Here is a 24,657-nt window from a genome sequence, read left to right as displayed (position 1 = left end):
ATCCAGCCCTATTTTAAACATGTGCTTTGCCAGCCCTCAATTTCAGCAATTGTCAACTGAGTTGCACAGGTGCCGGTCATTTTAGGCGGAAAGAATGGAAAAAAAATAGCTGAAACTCCATCCATTATCTGCACCACTTATCCTCAGTAGGGTCGCGAGGGTGCTGAAACCCATCTCAGCCATCTTCGGGCAGTGGGCAGGGAACACCCTGAACTGGTTGCCAGCCTGCCAGCCAGTCGCAGGGCACAGAGGGAGAGACAACTCACTCGCTCATTTAAACCTAGGGACAATTTGGACCGGTCAATTAACCTGACATGCATGTTTTTGGGATGTGGGAGGAAATCGGAGTGCCCGGAGGAAACCCACGCAAGCACGGGGAGAACATGCAAACTCAACACAGGAGGTTTGAGCTCGTGACCTCAGAACTGTACCACACAGGCGCTAACCACTGCGCCACCGTGCTGACCGTAGCCGAAACTCATACAAATTTGTTCTTTCGGCGCCCACACTCGTCAATAGTGGACTATAGATAATGGATTGCAGTCACAAACATGCATTTCATTTTTGGCAGGCCACAATAGCAATGTCTCAAAAATTCTACCATTGCCTGATCCAGGTAATATGGAATTGGGGAGAATGGATCTTAGCCGGCCAAGTGCAGTTCACTTAGGGCAGAAAAAAAGAGCACGCATGACACAAATGTTCGCTCTCAGCAAAATGTTGACCTGGGGATAATTGATCCCGGTTACAACCGTGGATTTCTTTTAAGGCGAGCAAGAACAGCACGCCTCTCGAAAAAAGTGCTTTCCACCAGTCCCCGCTCGCAGGTATATGGGATTGGGGGTAATGGCTCGTGGTGCACGATTGCACATCATTTTAGACGGGAACACGGCAAAAAAAAACACCAGCCCAGACAAAAGTGCGCTCTGCTAGTTTCCTTTCAAACCAATATGTAATCGGAGATAAAGGAACGTGGTCGCATGAGTGCAGTTTACTTTTTTTGTGGATAGAATGTAAAAAAATACCTAAGAACCCTAAAAATGTGCTCCTGGATTGGTCTAGATCAGCCTTTTCGTCTTGTATTACCAAGATATTGAAGTTTCTGTATCGGCTTACAAAAAAATGTGATCCATCTCCTTTGTTCCCCTTCCTGCCATATTTTTAATCCAACATGGCCCCACCTTAAAAAGTTTGCCCACCCCTGGGGTATTTTTGTTGTTTCATAAATGTATTATACCTATTTAGCAATCGGACATTTAAGAAAAACAAAAGAAAAACAGAAAAACAGATTCCACTAAAACTGAACCTTAACATGAACTGGACTTTCACTCGTTAAAAATATAACATGAAAATGTTATGTTTGGTAGTAGTTTGTCAGTTTCTCCCTTACTGGATGTCACATTATCCCTCGTAAATCCGCGCGCACACACACACTTACACACATGAAAGCACATAGAAAGATAGCAAAAAAAACAAAAATGAAGGGCTAATTGTCGTCTTCTCTAAATGTGATGATGATGAGGTTCCTGTGCAGAAATGTCAAGACCTTGAGGAAGACGGGCTTTTTTTCCCTTTTTGTTTGTAACCTGGTGAGGAGGCGGGCATCAGGTAGTTGATCCTTGACTCCAAAGAGCATCAAGTGCAGTTTTCCAGCCCACCTCAAAAAAGGGATGGAAAAAAATAGAGTCCAAAAAGTGGCATCATGTTCCTTCGATTTTTTTCCTTTAGCAACCGTTAAAAAAGTAGAAAAAAAAACATCGAAAAAGGAAAATAACTCAAGACTAAAGAAAATATATATGGATTTGTCATGTTTTAAATTTTAGGCTCGGGAAAAAACAAAAAACAATCGAAAAACAGGCCACACGATTGAACTGAGAATGCTCATAAAGTGAGGGTTGTTCTATTTTAACCATTATTGAATATTTGCTATGAAGAATACTTCTAAGGTCTGGGTTGTTCTATTTGTGGTAACTGTCTGTATCATGGTCATTGTATTATTGTAGTTAGTCTCCACCCATGATTGTGCGAGGAAGGCCAATCATTTTGCCGTTCCTTGATCCCCACACCCTCTAAGGTAGATCTACTCAATGTGACCTTGGAGATTCTTAATAAAATAAAGGGGCTCAGGAGGGGACCTTTAGAACAGTCTTCAGGGTTTTTACGGTTCTCTCCTGTTCATCTTGTCAGATCAATATATATTCCTGGTGTCTTCGCTTCGTATTTTAAGTGTTCGTTAAACTATAAAAGACATTACATCGGTGCCCTGTTTATCCTATCTAATTGACTCAAACAACTTCTGATGTAGAGATGCAAAATATTAGTGACTGAGTTATCAATAGTTTTCAATATATTTGTGCTTTTATGAAACACTCCAACGTGAAGGCTTGAATAATTTTACAATCATTCTGGCTAATTTTGAAAAATTGGAACAAGACTTTTCGATCTTATTTTAAAACAAATATCGACTTTCTTAAGAACACTTCTTAAAAATGTAACGCCCCAAAAATGATTTCCTTATGCAGAGATTTACGACTTTTTCCTTTCCTTCATGTATGTTTCAGATCAGGGGAATTTGTAATGGTGGTCTGTGCAGCCTTGGAGTCTTTTTATGATTAACCCTTTAACTTTCCTGCAAAATTTGCCTAAAATCCCAATCCAAGATGTACCAAGAGGTATCGGTTGAAAGGTAAGGCGCTGACGTTTTGTCCAAACTGAGATATTCACTGGAAGTGCAATCAAATGCCTGCAGATGAGTGTAACATGGGAATCTTAGCTTATAAAACAGGTGAGACAGTAGCTTGAAGCCTTACCAGGTACCTTGTCAAATTTGATAACAATCTAAAAACTAAACATTTTTCTAAGGGTAGGTCTAGGTGTTTCCAAAATTGGCCATTTGATGACGACCAGTTTACAGCACTAAAACCTCTGCGGCTGTTTATGATACTTTGGCCAATTTTTAGATAGTGGAAAAGAGTTGTACATGTTTGACTTCCCCTTTTGAGTCTCCATCACTATTGTGCACACTTAAGCGTAATAATGGTGCGTAAAAATGAACCAAGAGTGGCATTAAGCATGTTTAGTTTGGGGTTTAATTTGAATACACTAGCATATCATTCTTTTAAAAATTCATTGGCTAACCAAACAGTCAATCATCATTTGAATCGGTCACTACTACATTAAGATACTCTGCACTAAAGGAGGCAATGTCCGTTTTATCAAGGCTAAATCGGGCTGGGAACCATGAAAACAAAGCCTGCAATTGCACGAAAGTAGTGTCGATTAAAAGGTCAGATGCTAACGGCCTTGTTGGAAATAATTTTTATGATTCTGTTTATTTGTAAACAGGAATTAGACAGATTGCATCAAGGAACGTCCAACGATGCAGATACGCTTTTAGGTGGATTTTTTTTAACTGTCAGCACTTTCCTGTGTTTTGGAGTAAATATTTTACACAGTTGGATTCACTGAATGGTCTTGGAAGTCCAATTTGCAGAGAATCATCTCATGAGCTTTCTACCAGGTGACGTTATTGGTGAGCTATCTTGGCTTTATAGTTTTCCGGTATCTTGTTTCAGACTGATCGTGATGTTTCTGTAATGAGTATGTTTTGAAATGGTATATATCTCGAATCCCAAAGCTTTTCAGTGATATGTGGCATGACATATTTTCAATGACATCTTACAGACATGTATTTGCTTCTCATCAGTGCAATGGACCGCCGGAAGGTTAAGAGGTTAAGGGCTATACTAATAAATACGACTTGCCTTTTTTTTTCTTTTAAATGATGTAAGTTACTGCTGCATTTACTTAGTTGATTGCAAATTCACTATTAGAAGATCTTTGTCAAAAGGTATTGAGGAGAACAGTTTATCCATTTTCAGGGAATTCCACACATTTCTCTGTCAATCATGTAGCCTGTTTATCAATATGCGGCAAATAGGTTCAGTTTTTATATTTTCTTTTGGTGCTGGATGGCAGGGGGAATCACCTTTCGGGTGATGAGGGCTCAAACGAGGGGCTCCGGGGGCAACGTGTGCTGGATCTGCTGCGGCTGCAGGGGTGGCGGCAGCTGCAAGGGCAGCAGGGCCTCCACCATATCGCGGCATGAGTGCGGTGGGGGTGCGCTGCCGCCGTAGTCCTCGCTGCGGACTATTTCTCCGCCGTGGAAGAAGTAGTCGCTCTGCACGATGAAGGCTTCCACGACAGCTTGATTGAGCTTGGTGCTGGACAGCGTGTCCTTGTTTTCAAAGTCGGGCCGCATGAGCGTGGGCCAGAAGCAGATAGACAAGTTGTCCGCCGTCATTAGCGTGCTCTTACTGTGCTGGCTCACCCTGCGACAAAGAAAAAGATGCCGTTTTGCTTTACATGCTGCCAGATGCCCAAATTGTTGTGTGCGTGTTACCTGTTAAGGTGCGTGATGATGTACTTGAAGACGTTATAGTTGACAGGGGGGAATTTGTTGACAATTTCCTTGAGGGCCTGCAGGCGTTCCGTGTAATCCATCAGTTCTTTGGACACACAAGGAAACAAAAATGGTTAGAATCAGCAATCATCTGGAAAAAAGACCAGTGTGTGTGATACCACATGCTCTAGTGCAGTGATTTTCAACCACTGTGCCGCGGCACACTAGTGTGCCGTGAGAAATTACCCAATGTCACTTTTTAACATTTTATAAAACATTTATTAATCATTTTCTGCAAATATTATGTCATTGTCAAGTGTCTGTGCTGTAAAAACGGGATAATAAATTATATTGTAATTAAACATACTGTTCAGTGTCATTTTACAACATTTTTAGTTAGTGGTGTACCGTGAAATTTTTCCAATGTAAAAAAAACGTGCCCTGGCTCAAAAGAGGTTGAAAAACATTGCTCTAGTGGTTTCAAAACACTTTCATTTCATAAAACAATTACAATAGAAATTAAGATTTTATTAACCAAATTGGCACACCCTTTTAGGTGGATTTTTCTTAACTGTCAGCACTTTCCTGTGTTTTGGAGTAAATATTCCAGCAGGATAAGCGGTGCAGAAAATGGATGGATGGACTGTCAAACGCTAGCATTCTTACTTGCAGCCTGGACCAGTTCAGGATGGAGTGCGTATGGGATGAGCGGGTCTGGTAGGTCAGCGAAGAAGGCCTTGAGCGCTCCCGCCGCAGCATTAATGGCCACGTCAAGCGCCAGCAGGTCCACGCTCTGGTCTGCTCACACAAAGACAGCACGTCACTCCACAAGACACTTTGCAAGGCGGCGTGCCAGCTGACTCAAATATTTTGTAGCGACTCAACATTTGCATGTACAGCACTGTTGAGTGTGTGTCTGTGTCACCTTGATCAAACTGCTTCTGGATGTTGTCCTGATCCGTCTTATTGCCGCTGACCCGGTACAAGCCTTCCGTGGTCAATCCTGGGAACACGCAGGGTTTGAAGTGTCAAAATGGAAAACTAAGCAGCGACAAATTGAATGATCAGGTTAGTGTTTACGGTCGTGATTTAGCTTATTATGCGTGTATCCTATTTTAGCAACTCAGCAAGAATTATCATCACAGGACAAAAACAAGTCTTTCTTAGGTGAGCTGTGTATATTGATTGGGATTGATGTATGACTTGGTCATATCTGAAATAACACTCAATTCTCCCCCCCCCCAAAAAACAAAATAGGAAGAATCATTATGGTGATTTTGTCATAGCATACCCAAATGATTAACAGTCAATCTTCAAATTTCTATTTTAAAAACAGAAACAACTGTGCCAGACGGATGCTGGCTACTGCTTTGACAGTTTACTATTTTAGTCAAATCAGGGTTTCAAAAAGCACAAAAAAAAGGGGCTGTCACTGCAAACAACATTTTTTGAGGGGATGTGTTTGCAGAGCACAACAATATTGGAAGATTGCAGACTGGATTAAAAAAATAAATCAATAAAAAACACCATTTGAGGTGAATGACCTCTAACTTGTGGCTGCAGGTGGAAGAAGGCAATGCAAAATCCCTCTGTTTTCACGATTAATAGGGACCAGAACCAACCTTGAAAAGTGAAAATTGGCTAAGTGGTGTTGTACCTTTTTTTTTTAGGCGGTCTTTATTAGAACGGACTTACCAACAATGAAAGTGAGAGAGAGAAAGAACAAATTGAAACCCAGTATGTATTTTAAATTACCATAAAATTCTGACTATAAGGTGCGCCTAATTATAAGCCACACCCAGTACATTTCTAAAGGATAACATATTTTGTGCATACATAAGCAGCACCTGACTATAAGCCGCAGGTGCCCACATTGAAACATGAGGTATTTACAAAGAAAAGACGGTACACAGAAAGAGTTTTAATAATATATGGTACAATAATCCCTTAATGTTCCGGACTTGATAAAAAAATACGTGTCTGTACGATGTCAGCAGTCACTGAAATATGTCATGCCACATGTCATTGGAAAACTTAAACTCCTACGATTTAAGATATGATACCATTTAAAACGTACTTAAAACAGAAACATCACGACCAGTTTGAAAGTGTTGAAAGCTTCGGGAAAAAAGCGCGGCTTATAGTCCGAATTTTACGATAGTCGATGTTTTTGGGGTTGTTTGGGCCTTACCTTGATCAAAAGCCTTGCCGACTGAGAGGGAGCAAGAGAGCAATACATTATTTAGGTGGCATGACGAAAAGAGCGGGACACAAACTCTTCTTAGTGAGACGCAGAAGAACACAGAGCAGGTGCACGGTCACAGTACAGTATGAAAGACGCTATGATATTAATTGGCATCTGAGATCAAAAGTCAAGAGGTGCTGGCCGATCGGCATGAATCTTCGCTGCCCAAACGTTTCTCGGTGGTGCAGGAAGCATCTGTTAAATCTAAGCTTAAAACACACTTCTATTCTATAGCATATGAATAAACTATATTTTATGTTGACCATATCTGTGTATTATTTGCCCTCATGTAGGTTTTAGATCAGGGGATGGTGTCATAATAGTCTGTGGTTTGCCATTATCTGCGGTCTGTGCAGCCCTTTGAGACTACTTGTGATTAAGGGCTATACAAATAAACATGACTTGACTTAATTCTCACAAAGGAATAAACCAGCGGTAACTAAAGCGCAAAGTACCGAGGGGTCTATGTACAAGACAGTAATGCTGCAAACAGCATCGCGCTTGTGCTCCACAAAAATGTGTTATGTCCTAAAAAAAGTACCAATCGGTTAGTCTTAACACTGAGTGACTAAAAGACTGAACTGAAACCTAAGCTCAAATCTCCTTTTTAGAAAACCTGTAAGTTTTAAAGCAAGCGCGTGAGAAGGCACATTTTCCTTTTGCAACACTGTATTGACAAATACAGTTTGAATAATGTTTGATAAAAGGCTCATCTTGATGACTCATGAGTAAATGCCGGTGATGACAGCGTTCCAGGTTTCTCGTACTCTCAATAACTGCGTGACTCCACACTGGAATCTCCCAGGCTACGGGTACCATGCCAGACGTATATTCCCAAAATCAACCAATCCGGTGTCACCAGCTACAATTGGACACAATTCAAAACCCTAAACATGATGGGGCATGTCAGACAGACTGTCTCAGCTGCTTGACGCACGCCCATTGATGATTCAAAAGTGAACTTGTATATTGTGCAATAACAGCAGGCGTTACATGGGAGTAGACAATTAGAAAATCCTGATTTACGCACATCGCCGCTCGCCCAAAATGGACGTACCAAGTATGGACGTTACGTCACTCCTTTTGGAAAGAAAAATGGTCTTGTGAGATAGAATGACGGTCTATACCTGTGAGTTCGATGTAGTCGACACACTTCTCGATGAAAAGTGGGATCGGCTGCTCGGGCTTCACCAGTTGGTGTAGTGGGACGCCGAAGTAGTTGCTATCCCATGTTCGACGTGTGGGCGGGTACAGTGGCTTGGGCGCCTTTGTCGATTTGGCCTGACCCCAAAAAAAACAAGTTAGAAAATCTCAAAGGAAAACAAGACAAATCAGTTTTTTCTAGTCCATGAACTTTTGATTTATATTTAGATCAATGAAAAAAATAATAATTCATAAGCAGGTAAAATAACATTCATTGGTAAAAAAATAACTTAGAAAACTAAAATAAGTAAATGTGTATTTATAAAGATGACATGAATAAATACAAGAAAATTGTGAAACACTGCTGAATCAGGCCAAAAACATCTGGTCCGAAAAAAATATATAATTCAGTACTAGTTAAGTGTGTGGGTGGATCCCTTAACAACTAGGCTCTTAGGGGCACAATTTCCTGTGGTGTTTCTTGGGCAAGTACAATCTGGTGGCGCCCATCCCTTTCCAGGCCAACAAATGTTTCCACTCGGCCTCCGACCAGGGACCTTTAGCGTGTTCGGCAAAAGTGCTAACCACTCCTCTACGGAACTAATAATCAAGAAAATGTTATCAGTACACTAACATATTTGACATTCCTTATTGTCCATCTGTGTCTCGGGAAAAAAAATGATGTTGCCCCTTGGCACAAAATATCTGCACTCGCCTATGATTTTTGAGGACTATTTGGTTATGTTTCCAAAAATGATTAAAGTATAGGAGCAATGGGAACGAGATAAAATCAAATTGGAATGTGGGACAAATGACAAAAAAAAAGACACGTGAGGAAAATAAAAATGTGGAGACTGGAGACAGGAGAGGCACAAGGGAGAAGTTCATAAGAAATAGTACATCAAAGAAATGTAATAAAAAATGAGGACAAGGAGGAATACTCCGATTTGAAGAGGAGGACGCGACAGAGGGAAGAGGGAAAGATGAAGGAAGGGAAAACAAAATAGGAGTAGGTTATAGATCAAGTTTTCAGGGTGAAGAACCGAGGACTAAAAAGATGTCTCATATGGAGTCGTACGGTAAATTTCTGAGGAGTGAAACCTTCACGGCTTCATTTCAAACTGTTCAAAGCACACATTCTTTTAAGGGGGAATCGTAACAACTAAGGTTATAAGTATGGAGCCTCTGAGAAAGAAAGCAAAAAGGAAGCTCTAACATGTAGCAAGTGAGGACAGTGAAAGCTTACAGACATAGATGGAAAAGACAGCATGCTGCGGTTTAACTTGACCCCTGATAGGACAAGCCTAAAAAGGACAAAAATGCAATCGACCATCCCTCAAGTAGTTTAATTTAAAATTAAAATTGGGTTTTCTCGAGATGCAACAAACCCAGAAAGTGATGGGACACTTCACCCCACATATGACCCTTAAACTTTCATTCAACACAGCATGTCAGGAAAAATCCCCACAATTGCGGCCATTCATGATGGCTCTTTAGCGCCCCGGGCAGTTTGTCTCTCAATTAGCACGCTTTTAAACAGTTGGTCACACCAACGAGCATGAGTCATTTAGTAGATGAAATGTAGCGTCTGAAACAATTTTATCAGCTGTGGATTGTTTTTCTGATTCTTGTTATTCGCGTAAAAAGTTTTGTTAAAAATCAAAATCATATGAATGAAAATAATAAAGGAAAAAACTGGACTCACCTTCTTTGACTCTTTTGGCATTTTGGACGTCTTTTTCTTTTTCATCTTTTTGTCTTCCTGCTCAGGGTCAGAAGTAATCGCGGGGTTGTCGATACCGCCCTTCCAGGGGTCTGCAGGAGACAGCAAGGGGTCCTCCTCGCTGCCCCGATGGCCCCGTCCCTTTTTCTTCTTCTGCGTGGCAGGGCCTGTCTCGTCGCCTTCGCTGTCCGAGTGGAAGCGTCTTTGGTAGGCCTTGGTTTTGCTGAAGAGAATTTTAGAGCGATGTTTGTACTTGGAAGGCCTGCGTCCACCTTGGGACTTGCGGTCGTATCCATTCTCTTCCTCAGCTCCCCCGTGGAGGCCGAACGAGTTACGGACTTTCACCAGGCGGTTGTGTGTGTCTTCCGGCTCGGCGTAAATGTCATCGTGCTGGAAGCCCCTGGTCCTTAGCAGTGTGTCTGCGGGATCAGCATAGTTTTCCGAAGTCCCCAACTCGTTTGGGTGGGTCGTGGGCCCGCGCAGCATCCGGCGGTTGCTCCGCATCCCGGCTTCAATGGTTTTCAGCAAGTTGGGGTCTAACTTTTTCACATTAGGCTTGGGGAGCGCTGGCTTGGGCCGAACGGGGGGTGGCACTTTGTGGTTACGTTCGTGGTCACTCAGGGGTGTGCTGTGGACCGGATATTCGTTGCCCTCCAGGTCGATGCGGTACTTGGTACGCTCGCTAGGAGTGGGAAGAAGCTGAACATCATCCCCAATGGGACTATATGGTGGGGGAGCTTCATTGTCGTCGTCGGACTCTGGGTAGTATGTGTTGTAGGCCGGCGAGAGGCTGTAAGGTGGGGTTTGGAAGAGGTCTTCGCTGGCCCCAGTGGTGCCCTCTCTTGATGAACTGTCACATAAGAAGGACCTCTCAATGTTTGATTTCTTCTCCATCACCTCGTTGAAGAAAGGAGTGAAAACTTCCGTCTGTCTGTGGTATTGTGATAGCGAGTACAGCGCCGTAAACTTTGCGGTAATCTCAGTGGCAATGTGCTCCCCTTCGGTCATTAGCTCTTTAATGCTGTCATTTTCAAAAAAGTCTGCCTGGCTGTCTGTGATGGCGACCATCTGTACCGGGATCACATCCTGGACCTCAGCCAGGAAGGCACGAAGCGTTGCCATGGACGCCTTGCGCTTGGCCGAATAGACCAGAATGTACCCGTGCACTAGCTCGTCTTTGCGGACGCCGATGGCGGAATGGTAGGAGAGGACTGTGACTTGAATCCTCCTCCTCCTGTCTCCGATGATCTTGTCCAATACCAAAGTGTTGGGCTGGCCCAGCTGCCCGGCGCTACAGCAGTGCGACTCCAGAAAGGGCGAGAGAATGAGATCAATGCTGAAGGGGTCCCAGCACATGGCACACATAACGATCCGGAGGTCAGCCTCCGAAATGTCTTTTATGGAGGGCAGTGGTGACAGGACATCAAAATTTTGCTTGAGCCCATCAAGGACAGCTCGCAGCCCTTGCTTGATTTGAAATTCTGTGAACTTGCGTGGAAAGGCACCAGAAGGAATGTCCACGAAGGTGCATTGGAGCTTGTTGGCCAGCTGCTGGCCCTGGTGTCGCAGGATGGGTATGTTTTTACAGACGTTGTCTCTCTGATTAGCCAGGATGAGGATAAACGGGAGCGGAGGAGCAAATTTCTCTCTCCTGCTTGGAGGGATCTCTGCTCGGATCCTGCTGATGCAATCACCAATGCAATTGAGGGACTCTATTGAATTGAAGATGCAAAAGCAGCCATGTGGCTTGAACGTAGACACCCAGGTATGGCTGTGGAGCAATGTGGAGTTGACATCCACAGGCAGAAGCTCCAGCTCATAAATTTTGCCATCCAAGGTGTACTCATCGTCTGTGGACTGAGCCCGGATCTCATTGGCCAATTCCTGGGAAAGGCCTTCCCTTCCAAGTAGGCAGAGATTTAACTTGTCTATGTTGGCACTGTTGTAATAGAGGTCGGAGCGGCCATGGTCCCGCTGTATTAGCCTGTTGGCGAGAACCTGCTCCACTTTTAGGTCCACGCAGTTGTGACCACTCAGGCACGTCTCTTTGGTGGGATGGTAAACAAAGCCGATGTGCTTGAGGAGAAGAGACTCTCGGTCTGGAGCCAGTCTTTGTAGCGCCCGGTATCTGGGCTCCTCGTTGAGCACGCCGTGTATCTCGCTCATCTTGTCATAACTCGGCGTGGTGTTTAGATCCAAGTCGTAGAAGAGCTCAGGATGCTCAAAAAGCATTTCCTGAAAATCTTCTTTGGCCCTCTCAACTATTTCCTGCTGGTGTCTACAGTAAACATCCCTCCTATCTGATTCTGTGATGAACTTGTAGGCTTCATCCTCCATAACAAAGCACATGACCTCCTCCCAAGGCTGCCCAGCACTTATGAAATGAACCCTGTCTAGTGTTTTCTTGAATCTGTCCTTCATGTCCAGCCTCCTCTTTTCCAAAACCAAATGCTGGACGTGGTTGAGGTAAATCCTCTCACCATCAGGGGTGTTCAGGATGTCAAAGGGTATACGCCGGTCACTGTTGTCGATGTGGTCCGATTCATCCCAGGGTGTGTGCTCCAAGACTACGAACCAGCAGTGGAAATCAGGGCGATTGCGGATGACGCTTTGCGCTTCGTCCCACGTCAGGTGTTCAACCTCGTCCAAGCGACTCAGCAGGTTGTTGAGTGTCTTGGGTAGGGTGGTCAGATACTCCTCTCGTCTCCTTTTGATGTGCTCTTGTTTCAACTGTGCAATGTGCTTTGAGAACATGGCCCTGCCCTTCCTGGAGCCCTCCCAGGTGATGAATTCCTCATAGTCAGGGATTCTCTTCATGTTAGTTACTACATCTTTCCAGGTGGTATGATAATCTCTCACCATTTGCAACATGAGCTTCTCAAAACCCTCCGTTACCGAGACCACATGCTGCCTTTGGATTTTATAAGCCTCTAAGTATGGCACAGTTTTTGGCTTGCCTCTCGTCTTATCCAGATGCTGGATGAGAGTGCTAAAGCAAAGCTCTACATTGACGTTGGCACGAGCAGATGTCTCAACGAGGACGAGGTTCTTTTTGCTAGCCACAAAAGTGTGAAGATCCCTCAAATGCTGCTCCACTAACTCATCACATTTGGTAGCAGCAACCACGATGGGTTTTTTGGACTTTGCGATCTGAGAGTAGAGACCATTGACAAACTTCATCTGGTCATCAAACTTTCTGTTGCAGCCTTTGCTGACGTCGACACACAGCACAAAGCCGTCGATGTTCAGCTTCCCGTCTGGCATTTGCTTCTGCTCAAAATCCTGCTCTACGCCCAGCTGGTCCGTGCAAATGTACATGAGCTTTTCTGCAGAGTGAAGCTTGGTGACTGCCGCCCGTTTGCTGTACTGCTGCATGTTCGTGCTCCGGTGCGCCTGAAACGTCTGGTCATCGATGAACTCCGTCTGCTCAATAACTTGGATTTTACATTCCAGTCCCTCGTCCCCTCTGGGGGAAACATCGCCCCAATACAAAAAGTGGTCATTGTTCACCACACGCCCACCAAAGTCGATTGTGCTCAGCACGGACGTGTGCTCTGAGTAATAGTTATCAGCGTTGGGACGCACGTATCTGTTGCAAAGGCACGACTTGCCCACACCGCAGTTTCCCTTGTCTTTCTCCGTCCCGGAGAGGCCAACCACGCTGACAGCGAATGTAGGGGGCCGCACATCCTTGTTCTTGGCCATTGTTTTATATCCCCCCGTTCATTGCTGACTCGCTCGCTGCCAGGAAAACTCTTAAGATATCATTCCAATTAGTGGCACACCGGCACCTCCATCTTTGGATTTTGGAAATCGCCTGGTTTCACGTTCCTGCTGTATCTCTTTGGAGCTGGCAGACGAAGGCCTGTTACTCCCTCTATCACCTGCCTGTAAGAAAAAGCATGCATAATTAACAAAGAGACAAATGCTCACATGCTTTACACACAATGGGCTTGTTTCTGCTGCCATAGGGATGTAAGAAACAAATCGGTTGCATTAATATCACATTAAGCTTAATTATCATTTAGTAACAGCCGGTAAACACCTCTTGCGAACCCACAATAGTCAAAGCCATTAACATGTTGCTTTTTAAACTAATATCTATGTTCAAGTAAGACGTTGGTCAGATATTGTACTGTTCTTTCCCCAAATCAGGTGGGATATATGATTTAAAATAAATATAAATGATCTGCGTCACTATATCAAAACCGGATAAATGAGAAAACACTGCTCCCTTTCCTAAGTATCAGTCGTGCGTTGGAAAAAAAAAACTGCAGCAAGCAAGATAAAAATGGCAGTTGTGTGCGGCCCTTTGACAGCCACTGACCTAGAAATGATTTGTGAGAATCAAACGGAGAAACTGACCAAATTGGAGCGCATATCTATGATCGCGTTTGCCGCAATGTAAAGCGCGGTACGCATTACAGAAACGGAACGCATCGGAAACCGGATCATTTGCATCCGTTGAGGTCCGGCAGATTCGCCTCCGTGACACAGCAGGAAGCGTGTGATTGATGACCATGATCATTCCACTGTTTCACAACAGCGTGCCAATCTGACTGCATGCGCCAACAAATTACATCTGTGAGCGGAATCACTACACTGAGGAGTGAGAAATGAGGTTTTCGAGGGGGAGGAGGAGCGGATTCACCGCCAATGGGAACTCTCGCCCCCGTTTCCACTTAAGCTCTTGAAAAAAGAAAAAAAAGGTAAGCTGATATGCCATTAAAGGCTTTATGAGGCAAAATTAATCACTGTCTTCGAAAATATTTTACCACAGAAAATGGTGTTGTCAACCCCTTTGCCACATTTAAAAAAAAAAATCCAAATTAAAACCCCTAACCGTAACATGGAAGCCAAACCCAAGACAATTCCCTCAACATTTCGCCGATTGGAATTTTGCGTCCTCTGTGCATTAGATTTTCTTTCTATTAGATACGTATTTCGCGGAATTATAACCTCAGTTTAAAGACGATAGTACACACAGATTGGAGAACGGCCTTCGGTTTCCTTGGCACTGATTGGAGCAATACAAATGAGTTGTTTAAATGGCTAGTGACAAATGAATAGCCTTGTATACATGTTGTTTGCAAGGAATCTGATCACGGGCGATGCGTTTATGTGTATGACAATTAACCATTCAACTTTTGACAGTAAAAAAAAGATGATTTCATTCGTGTAAGTCATCAAAATCAAAGTACTGTGCTTGTTCACTCTCGTTTACAAACTAAAAAATATATACTATTGCACGAAACAGAAAATAAAATTGTATATATATATATATATATATATATATATATATATATATATATATTGTAAATTAGAATATTTATTTTTCCAATTTGCTGCTGCTAAATGTTATTGCACTTTTTTCATTGCACTATTGTTACAATGCACTATTCTTCATTGCATTAGTTGCATTATCATTTTAACTTTCAAGCACTATGTTGCAACTATTTTTTTGCCTATTCATCCTGATAGTCTTATCTATTTTACCTTGGAGGGCCATGTCTAATCTGGTTGCATACAATGTTTCACAAAGTTGACATCAACGGAAATATAGAAATTCTGATTCTAACTGTGCTCATTCGTGGCTTGCCAGAAACGTTGATGGCTGAATACCACTGTTGCGTTCATTAAACAGGGACTGTGGTATTTTTGCCGTGGGGGAAGAAAATACAATGGAAATGACCTAGAGAAATCAACCAAGATACAAGAGGCTTGTAGAGCGAGTGAGCCAGTTATTGTGTATCATTCATCTAGCACAAGTCTTTAGAGCATTGGAATATCACGGATGAGTAGCATTAATGCACAATAGTAAACAGGTTCCTTGTGTTATGCTTTAGTATCAGGGTTGGGTAGGGCTACTTTAACTTGATTACTTTAGGATTACTCCAATACCAAATATGCTAATAAAAGACAAAAGAAACTAAATATGAATAAAATGGCTAAATTTTGTGCAGGCTTGGGGAGTAACGGAATACATGGAACGGCAAAAATGATGTTGGCAAGCTGTTTGGATTCATTTATATTTTGTTTTTGTCACATTTTATGTTAGTTTTGCCAGAGATCAAAGAGATCAAAGCCAGGAGAGAACGCTTACCACGTGTTGTGAGTCATAATTGTATTCATATTTAGTTTCTTTTGTCTTTTATTAGCATATTTGGCATTGGAGTAATCCAAAAGTATTTGAAAGTAATCAAGTTAAAGTAACCCTACCCAACCCTGTTTAGTATATAGGTCCTACTTCACTAAAATTCACTTTACACAGGTGGTTATAGGACAGACTGTATATCAAAAGAAAGAAGGCTTTGGAATTGTCAACCGTCAATTATTACGGAGAGAAAATGGTTAGAATTTCAGAAAGCTTTCTTTTTGGACCTAAAACAGTGGCGTTTGATTTCATTGGATGCTTTAAGGGTGAAAACAAACTAAAAATACAAACAAGGTGCAGCAAAAGTTGTCTCGCATTTATCACGCGACCTGCTGAGCGGAACCGGATGATGTCATCAAGTAAACATTCCGTGGTGTCCATAAAAGAATATGTTGCTTAAGCAGCTTGTATTTATTCTGACGGACTCATCTCTACATCCCCTTCCGACACCTTCGCCTATCACGCCATTTGTCGACTATCAGTATTTGTTCCGTTCCTTCCACGGGCGTTGTTGACTTTTGACTCGCGTGTACTAACACGTCGCTGATTAATTCCCCTGTGGAGCGAGTCCTCCCAACGAGCGTCGTTGCGAGCAAAAAAAATGCCAGCTATGAGAAAATGACGAAGGGTATTGTTTCTGGCCGTGACATTCCTGCAGCCTGCCAGTTGCTCGGCCGAAACCAAACATCTGCTTCCCATCTTTGGCGAGGGAGGCCCCATGCGAGCTGCTGTTCTCCCCGTCCAAACCCACCAGCCGGAGGAGATTTCCTCGTAAAGACATAGTGAGCAAATGGGGTAAAAATCGTGGGACCTTTTTTAGAAATAAAATCTCTCGAGTCAGGAAGAATAAAATGACGGGAAAGTTCTCGCCTACTTTTCAAAAAATATCTTGAGCTTCGTTGTGGATGAATGAGCTTAACGTCTCCATTCCTTGGACGCATTCTTCACTGGGATTTGTCGTTGGCTGACGTCTTCCATTGCAAGACATACAGAATATTATTATCCCACAATCTGATACCCTGTATCATCCCCCAAAGCAGTTTTCTATAGTATAAGAGCAATTTGGATTTAGTGACCCGAATCGGACTGACCGTTTTGTTTTTGCTGTGTCGACATGTGTTATGGCTGCCATAAATCATAACGCCGACACGTATCTTCAAAGACAAAATGTAAGTCTCAAACCCTGGATAGGATTCCCTCACTTTTAGTTTGATATGTAGAACGCCAAGCCTCTTGAAGCTGAGAGATACATTTTAGTTACATACTAGCGCAGGGCCACCAGTTTGATTAGCATTTGTAAAATAACATGTTATTACTATGTCGTTACTTTGTTATTAAATGGTTAATCTCAGGTTGTAAATATTAGAAATACAGTAATACTATTCTTGGTAAGTGACTAAAACATATGCCTAATAGAAGGGTGCTGACTAATTTACATATTCAAATTATAGGGTGATTTTAGAACGAATGGATCATGTATTTGAAGACGCTCATCTCAATGATATGCCATGCAAGTTACAAAGTAAATTTCCTAGAAGGTCACAATGAACCATTACCGGTGAGCTATTATCAAAACTGGTCCAAGGACTACTCAGGTTGTTCTAAGGGGGCAAACTGGCGCCCACGGGCATCCCGGCAAATTGTTGTAGAATATTGCTGAACACGATTAACTCAATTGAAGCGATTTGCGATTAGACAAATGATTTAAAGAAAAAGCTATTAATCTAGAATTGTTGTGTTGATTTACTAAATATTTTTTATCGAATTTTGTCAAACGATTACTTTTTTTTATCTGGAATTTTCTGACCTCCGGAGACATTTTTCCTGGTTTGTACACCTTTTACACAGCCAAATTCAAGCACTTTTTAAAGACTTTCAAAGCCAATTTTTCAATTTCCCATTACCATTAAAAGAAAAAAAATTAATTGAGCATTTTGAGAGCTACAAACATATCTGCAATTAAAATATGCAATTTGTTTTCTTTGAGTTTTAGATCTTGGGTAAATTGTGAATATGATCGCTTTTGAGACAAATCTCTCGCCATATAGGTAATTATTGCACTAATACACATTTCATAGCTCCCTGTTTAGGTGTAGCATGTACCCTTCCTCTTGGGCGTGACCCGTAGGGGGCAATGACACTTCATAGGAAAATACAAAACTAATGGGAGCTGCTGTAATTCACGAGAGAAAAACATGGCAACACTTCCCCCAAAATTCAAACAGTTTAAATTTTTCTAAACACAACATTATAATTCAAGGATTTCAAGCACCCGTACAAACCTCGATTTTTCTCATTATGTGAGCGCTCTTTCACCAATAAACTCAAGATTTTAAAACATTCTTGTGCACGTACCAAGCCTTTAAGGGCATGAGTGTGTGGCCGTGTGTTTGCGGGAGAGCTTTAAATTCCCATTCAGCGTATTGGTTGCTCGGATTAGGGTCTCACTTACTTTGGCAGGCTGCTTTTTAAAACGACTAAACGCCGTTAAGCCCGAAAACGCGTCACCGGGGACGGAAGGAAAACTGTCAAGTCAATGCTACGAGATTAGCGCAAGCATGCAACCAAAAATCCCAGCGCATCCAACAGACAGCGGGAAAAAAAATGTAACACCACGATGGTTTCTAATAAAAATGAATAATTATTCTAGAGTGGATGCACAGAACTAAGTGCGTTATGTTCATATTGTGACAAGATTATTTTGGTCAATACCGAATATGAAATAAGGAAGCAGGCCAGTGGTACACAGGTATGATATAAAAAAAAAAACACGGAATTACTGTATATATTGTCTAAATATTAGTGCACTGAGCAGGAATATCAGTATCATTTTAGGAGTAAATACAATTACTAACTATTGCAAAAAGAATACTATGCAAATTAATTTTCAAAGGTGACTTGTTTTTAAAAGGTTTGAAAAGTCCTATGCATATAATACCAACATGGTAAGTTGTAATTATCTTTAGTGTGTATTGCGGACAATAAAATTGGCTGGTATATTCGATCAATTGTTTTCTTTTATGCTGGTTCACAACAACATCTGTATCTTATTTATTATTTTGCACACCGTTGTTGGTAATGTAATCATTCTATTCTTTACTGCACAATTTCTGATGAACTGCCAAATTACAAGCACTACCTTGCGCGTCCATCCAAATATTTTTCTTTTGACTTTCTCTTTAAGTCTTTAATCTCTTTGTATTCAATGCACACTACTTTCAACAAAGACGAATAGCTAACATATCAAGAAAAGCAAATATATGAATCAGAAATTCACTCACAGATAAGCTTTTGTTTCAGTTTCTGGTTTCATGGGCTCTCTATGGTTATGCAACGTCATATTTAAGTAGATGTCTCGGAATTACAACTAAGATCTTATACTTCAATGTACTGATCTTGTGTTACCCCGGTTTTAGCTAACCAGCATTGGCTCCCTGTTAGCTTAAGGTGTGATTTTAAGGTTCTGTTGGTATTATACAAAAATCATGCATGGACTTGCTCCCTTATATCTTTCAGATTTAATTTCCCCATATGTTCCGGTCCGGAGCCCTCGCTCTGAAAACGCTGGTCTACTAGTGATCCCAAGAGCCAAGAAGAGATCCGCAGGTTCGAGAGCGTTCTCAATCGCGGCCCCGGTGCTGTGGAATGCTCTTACCCCTGAGAATCGATCTGCAACCTCAGTGGAAATGTTTAAATCTAAGCTTATTACACACTTCTACTCTACAGCGTATAAATAAGCTATATTTTATGTTGCTATTATGTGTATTATTTGCCCTCATGGAGGTTTTAGATGAGGGGATGGTGTCATAATAGTCTGTAATAATAGTTTGCAATAGTCTTTGATCTGTGCAGACCTTTGAGACTCTGTGATTAAGGGCTATAAAAATAAACATGAATTGACTTGTTGTATTTTTAAGAAAGGTTGACAAACTTCCAACTTCCCTGGATCGGAGCGTCCTTAACTTATAGAGTAATGGGTGCCGAATCGGTAAGTGTGACACCTTACAAAAGGCCAGCTGTCAACAATCCTGAACTGTAAAAGCTACTCTGGGTTGGGGTGTCAAAATTATTTAAAAAAAACTGGAAAAAAACATGTTTCCAGACTCCTAAGGTTTAACTTTGCTGGTTCAGAGAGTTCTTAACTGACAGTATCGGGAGCTGGGATAGGCACCTGTGACACCTGACAAAGGTCAGGTACAAACAGTTCAGAACTATCAAAGCAGACTCGATGAACTGGGTGTGGTTGTCAAAATGATCAAAATGCCTAAAAAGGATATTTGCAGACTTCTAATTTTTCTGGATCAGGGCGTTCTTAACTTTTATAGTACCTAGTTCCCGTATTGGTATCTGTGACACCTCACAAAAGGTCAGTACAAACTATCTGGAACAATTAAAGCAAACAGTGGATGATTGACCCAGGGGTTGGTTGTCAAAGTGATCAAAACACCCTATAAGTATGTTAGCAAACTACTAGGTTTTCTAGATGAGAGCATTCTTAACTTTTACGGTATATGGTGTCAGGATCGATGTGTGACACCTTACAAAAAGGTCAGTACAAACTATGTGGAACAATCAAAGCAGACAGCGGACGATTAACCCAGAGTTGGGTTGTCAAAATGATCAAAACACCCTAAAAGTATGTTAGCAAACTACTTGGGTTTTCTAGATCACAGTATTCTTAACTTTTACAGTATATGCTGCCGGGATCTGTGACACCTTACAAAGGTCAGGTCAGGTAAAAGCAATAAGGAAACATCCAAGCTAACAATGGGCTATTATTTTTGGTTTGGTTAGTCAATTTTATAAAACCGCTCCAAAAATGAGGTTTCAAGATTTCTATGATATGATTTTAAAATCAGTTTAGTCTTGCTTAACTCAAACAGCCGGTAATGCGTCAAAGCCAGGCAGACGAGTGCCACTGTCCTATTTATAATGTAAAATATGACACTATAATTAAGCAATTCATGATAATAGTTGTATGTCATTCCGTTTTGAAAGAGACAATGTCGAAAACAAAACCACGGGCACCTTTCCCGACCAGCTAACGTTAGCTAGCTGCTAGCCTCGTTAGCTTAGCTGGAGCGGAGGCAGGACCTCCTCCAGCTTCAGCCCAAGCGACCCTAACGTCTACCGACGACGACTCCCGGACACCTTCGAGAGGTTCTTCCCGAAAACAGTTCCAGAACCCAAAAAAGGTCCAGACGGTCGAAGTTGCGCGAGGAGTTCGGCTGGGCTAGCCCAGGCTAACCGAGGTTTATTAATCCCAGCCCGGAGACATTCCCAACCCACCTAGTAGAAGGAACAACATGGTCGCTCCGACGTCCTCCTAAAAAATGTCCCCTGCGTTGAGGGAATAAGGAGAAGGGGGAAATCCACCAAAAAAGACACAGGTCCAGTAATCCAGGTTCGAAGGTGTCCTCAAGGAAAGATTCACCCAGAGGGCGGTGAGCGGCGTCGGGGGGTGGGCGCTCGCGCGGTCACTCGGTTATGTTGCCGCTGCTTCGGCTGATCGAACGTCGACTGGCTTCGAAGCTCCGCCGACTTAAGACATGAGAGAGAGCGAATGGGGAGTTCTGCGCAGCGCTAATGGCGTCTCTCTCTCTCTCTCTCTCTCTCTCTCTCTCTCTCTCTCTCTCTCTCTCTCTCTCTCTCTCCCTGTCTCTCTCCCTCTCTCTCACTCTCTCTCACTCGGCCTCTCCCTCTCTCTCTCTGGCTCCTTCTCTTTCTCTCTCACGCTCTCTCGCTCTTCGGTCTCATATCCATCTCGCTCTGTACCTATCTCTCTCTCTCTCACCTCTCTCTCCCTCTTTATCCATCTATCTATCTATCTATCTATCTATCTATCTATCTATCTATCTATCTATCTATCTATCTATCTATCTATCTATCTATCTATCTATCCAACTCATATATATATCTCTAGCTCTCTCTTGTTTATCCTTCTCTCTCTCTCTCTCTCTCCCTCTCTCTCTCTCTCTCTCTCTCTCTCGCTCTCTGTCTCTCTCTTATCCTTCCATCTATCTATCTCCCTCATATCTATCTCTCTAACCAACTCATATATATCTCTATATCTCTCTCTTGTTTATCCTTCTCTCTCTCTCTCTCTCTCTCTCTCTCGCTCTTTCTCTCTCTCTCTTATCTATCCATCTCTCTCTTGTTTATACTTCTCTCTCTCACTCTCTCTCTCTCTCTATATATATATATATATATATATTCCTCTTTATCTATCTATCTATCTATCTATCTATCTATCTATCTATCTATCTATCTATCTATCTATCTATCTATCTATCTATCTATCTATCTATCTATCTATCTATCTATCTCTATCTATCTTTCTCTCATATCTCTCTCTCTTATCTATCCATCTTTCTCTCTCTCTTTCTCTCTCTCTCTTTCTCTTTCTCTCTTTCTCTCTTTCTTCATCTATCTATCTATCTATCTATCTATCTATCTATCTATCTATCTATCTATCTATCTATCTATCTATCTATCTATCTATCTATCTATCTTTCTCTCATATCTCTCTCTCTTATCTATCCATCTTTCTCTTGTTTATCGTTCTATCTCTCTTTCTCTCTCTCTCTCTCTTTCTCTCTTTCTTCATCTATCTATCTATCTATCTATCTATCTATCTATCTATCTATCTATCTATCTATCTATCTATCTATCTATCTATCTATCTATCTATCTATCTATCTATCTATCTATCTTTCTTTCATATGTCTCTCTCTTATCTATCCATCTTTCTCTTGTTTATCGTTCTATGTCTCTTTCTCTCTCTCCCTCTCTTTCTCTGGTCGGTAGTCGGGACTTGGAGAGAAAGGCGTGGTCAGGGTCGGAAACGAGTCGTAAGCCAGAACGGGTTAGTAGACGTAGTCAGGGACAAAAAGAGGTCGTAAGCCGGGACGGGAGAGCAGACGAGGTCAGGATTAAAACAGGTCGTAGCCGGAGACAGACGGGAGCAAAAACAGGACAGGTGGGAGTCAGAGTCAAAAAAGGCTTGCCTAGTATACACTGAGGTTCGCAGACGGACTGACAACAGGGGACTGACAGGTCTGGGTTTAAGTCGAGACATGACAATATTAAATCGGGTGTCTTTCCAGAAGTGTATTATTTTTTGTCACTTTCCAGTCTGCATGAGTTTCTCTCAATTAAATAAACTATAGTGGAAATTGATTTAATAGTTTCACTTTTAGTATTACAAGTGCGCACTTGATAAACACTAAAAGAAATTAAATCCGAGCAAAGGAAAAAATATTGAGGAAAAAACCCTCAATAATAGGTTTATAATCAAATCTTACATCCCTGAATCATAATCATAATCTATCCTCATAATTTAATTGGGAGCCCCCAAAAAGATCCCCAGCCCTCCAGCTATGGCACACTTTCTGTAATTCGTTTCCAAGACCGGCCCCCGAGAGAATGGTTTATCTATCATGTGGCCCCCGGGATAACATTACTTTGGCACCCCAGTCCTAATGTCTTTTATCTTCCTCTCTTATTGGTATTATCCTGTCTCATTCTCTCCCCTTCTCGTTTTGTCTCCTTAATTTTCATTGTCTTTCTGTTTTGCCCCTAATCACCTTTTATCCATTCTCCCTCACTTATATTTCTCTCCCCGTCATGGTCTCTGCTAGCCTCTTTTGTTCTATTTCTCATGGGCCACTCTCTCATTCTCTCTCCGTTATTGTCTCTCGAATTTTCTTACTCTCATGCTATCAATCCAGTGACTGTCAAACTCATTTTAACCCGGGGGCCACACGATAGAACATTCTTGTTGATTAAAGAGAAAGAAAAAGAGAGATAAAGAAATGAGAGAAAGAGGGAGGGAAAAGGAGAGAGGGCGGAACAAAGAAAGAAAAAAAGGGAGAGAGGGAGAGAGCGTGAGAAACAAAAGAGATAAAAAGAGAAGTCGTGAGACAGGGGGAAAGAAAGAGAGAGGAAGAAAAAAATCCAAAGAGAATTAGAAAGACAGAAGGAGAGAAAAGAGAAAAGAAAGTGCGAAGGGTAGGAAGAGAGAAAGAGAAAAGAGAGAAAAGGAAAAAAGTTAGAGCAAAAGAAGTTAAAAAGACACAGAGAGAGAAAGAGACAAAGAGCATCAAAGGAAGAGAAAAGGAGAGACTTAGAGAGTGAAAGAGACAGAGAATGGGAGAAAAAGGGAGGAAAAGAAGAGAGAGAGAGAGAGAGAGAGAGAGAGAGAGAGAGAGAGAGAGAGAGAGAGAGAGAGAGAGAGAGAGAGAGAGAGAGTGAGAGAGAGAGAAAGAAAGAAATACAAGTACAGTGTCTTGTTCGAGGCACCTGGCTTTGGCAACATCAAGTGGACATATTCTTTCTCTTTCTTTACCTTCCTTCCCTCTCCCAGGCATTATTGCTCTTCTGGTAATGATATCAATTAATAAATCCAACAGAGTGGTAAGCCACGCCCACCATAGTTACAGTATCCATGTATCACAAGTGGTGCAAATAGGGAGGCTGAAACAACAGCGAGGTACTCTTTAATCCCTATTCTTGATAGCATAGCCGTATCATTTCTTCTTTAATATACAAACGTATCTCAAAAGACTTTAGTGTAGGGTCTCAATTGTTATAATGTAAAAGGGATTATATTATTTTTTTCAATATTTTGTTGAGTTGTTTGTCCATACCCCAATTTCTATTATTGCTTTTTAGGGAATATTTTGGTTTGTATTTTTTTCAAGAATAATTTAGCGAATGTTTTATTTATTTTCAAAAACAATACTTTGTTTTAATTGTGTCATGATTACTGATGTGACTCAGCTGTGCCCGCCTAATTTGGCGCCGACTGCCTCGGGCTCTGATTGGCTCCCGATCAGTACCTGTACCCAGTCCTGTCTGTCCCCTTTAGTCAGTCCGTCTGCGAACCTCAGTTAACACAAGGCAAGCCTTTTTCGACCCTGACTCCCACCTGTCCCGATTTTTGCTCATGTCTGTTCCTCGGCTTCGACCTGTTTTTTATCCTGACCACG

General features: G+C 41.9%; 1 protein-coding gene across 2 annotated transcripts; it reads right to left on the bottom strand.

The window, feature by feature from the left end:
* Positions 1-870: 870 nt before the first annotated feature.
* On the bottom strand, positions 871-21,283 carry arhgap5 (Rho GTPase activating protein 5). Of its 2 annotated transcripts, XM_088353964.1 has the most exons (8): positions 20,957-21,283; positions 9,496-13,401; positions 7,775-7,928; positions 5,328-5,405; positions 5,069-5,200; positions 4,403-4,508; positions 3,989-4,331; positions 871-1,658 (listed from the first exon to the last, which is right to left on the bottom strand). In XM_088353964.1, the coding sequence occupies exons 2-7, from the start codon at positions 13,216-13,218 to the stop codon at positions 4,007-4,009; spliced, it is 4,518 nt and encodes a 1,505-aa protein (XP_088210090.1). In that variant the 5' UTR covers positions 13,219-13,401; positions 20,957-21,283; the 3' UTR covers positions 871-1,658; positions 3,989-4,006. The 2 variants fall into 2 exon arrangements, with proteins under 2 accessions (XP_088210090.1, XP_088210089.1); XM_088353963.1 differs by having other exon boundaries at positions 871-4,331.
* Between the last annotated feature and the right edge of the window lie 3,374 nt (positions 21,284-24,657).

The sequence above is a fragment of the Urocampus carinirostris genome, chromosome 15 (genome assembly GCF_059441175.1).
Source record: "Urocampus carinirostris isolate Australia breed hairy pipefish chromosome 15, RoL_Ucar_1.0, whole genome shotgun sequence".
Taxonomy (NCBI): domain Eukaryota; kingdom Metazoa; phylum Chordata; class Actinopteri; order Syngnathiformes; family Syngnathidae; genus Urocampus; species Urocampus carinirostris.
This window is presented reverse-complemented; position numbering and strand designations above follow the sequence as displayed.

Bases quoted from the DNA above. Each gene is read 5' to 3' on its own strand.
- arhgap5 (XM_088353963.1), bottom strand. From the start codon at position 13,218: ATGGCCAAGAACAAGGATGTGCGGCCCCCTACATTCGCTGTCAGCGTG. The intron at 7,929-9,495 runs GTGAGTCCAGTT...TTTTGGGGTCAG, and splicing joins TGCCAAAAGAGTCAAAGAAG to GCCAAATCGACAAAGGCGCC. The intron at 5,406-7,774 runs GTATAGACCGTC...GCGTGTTCCCAG, and splicing joins CGACTACATCGAACTCACAG to GATTGACCACGGAAGGCTTG.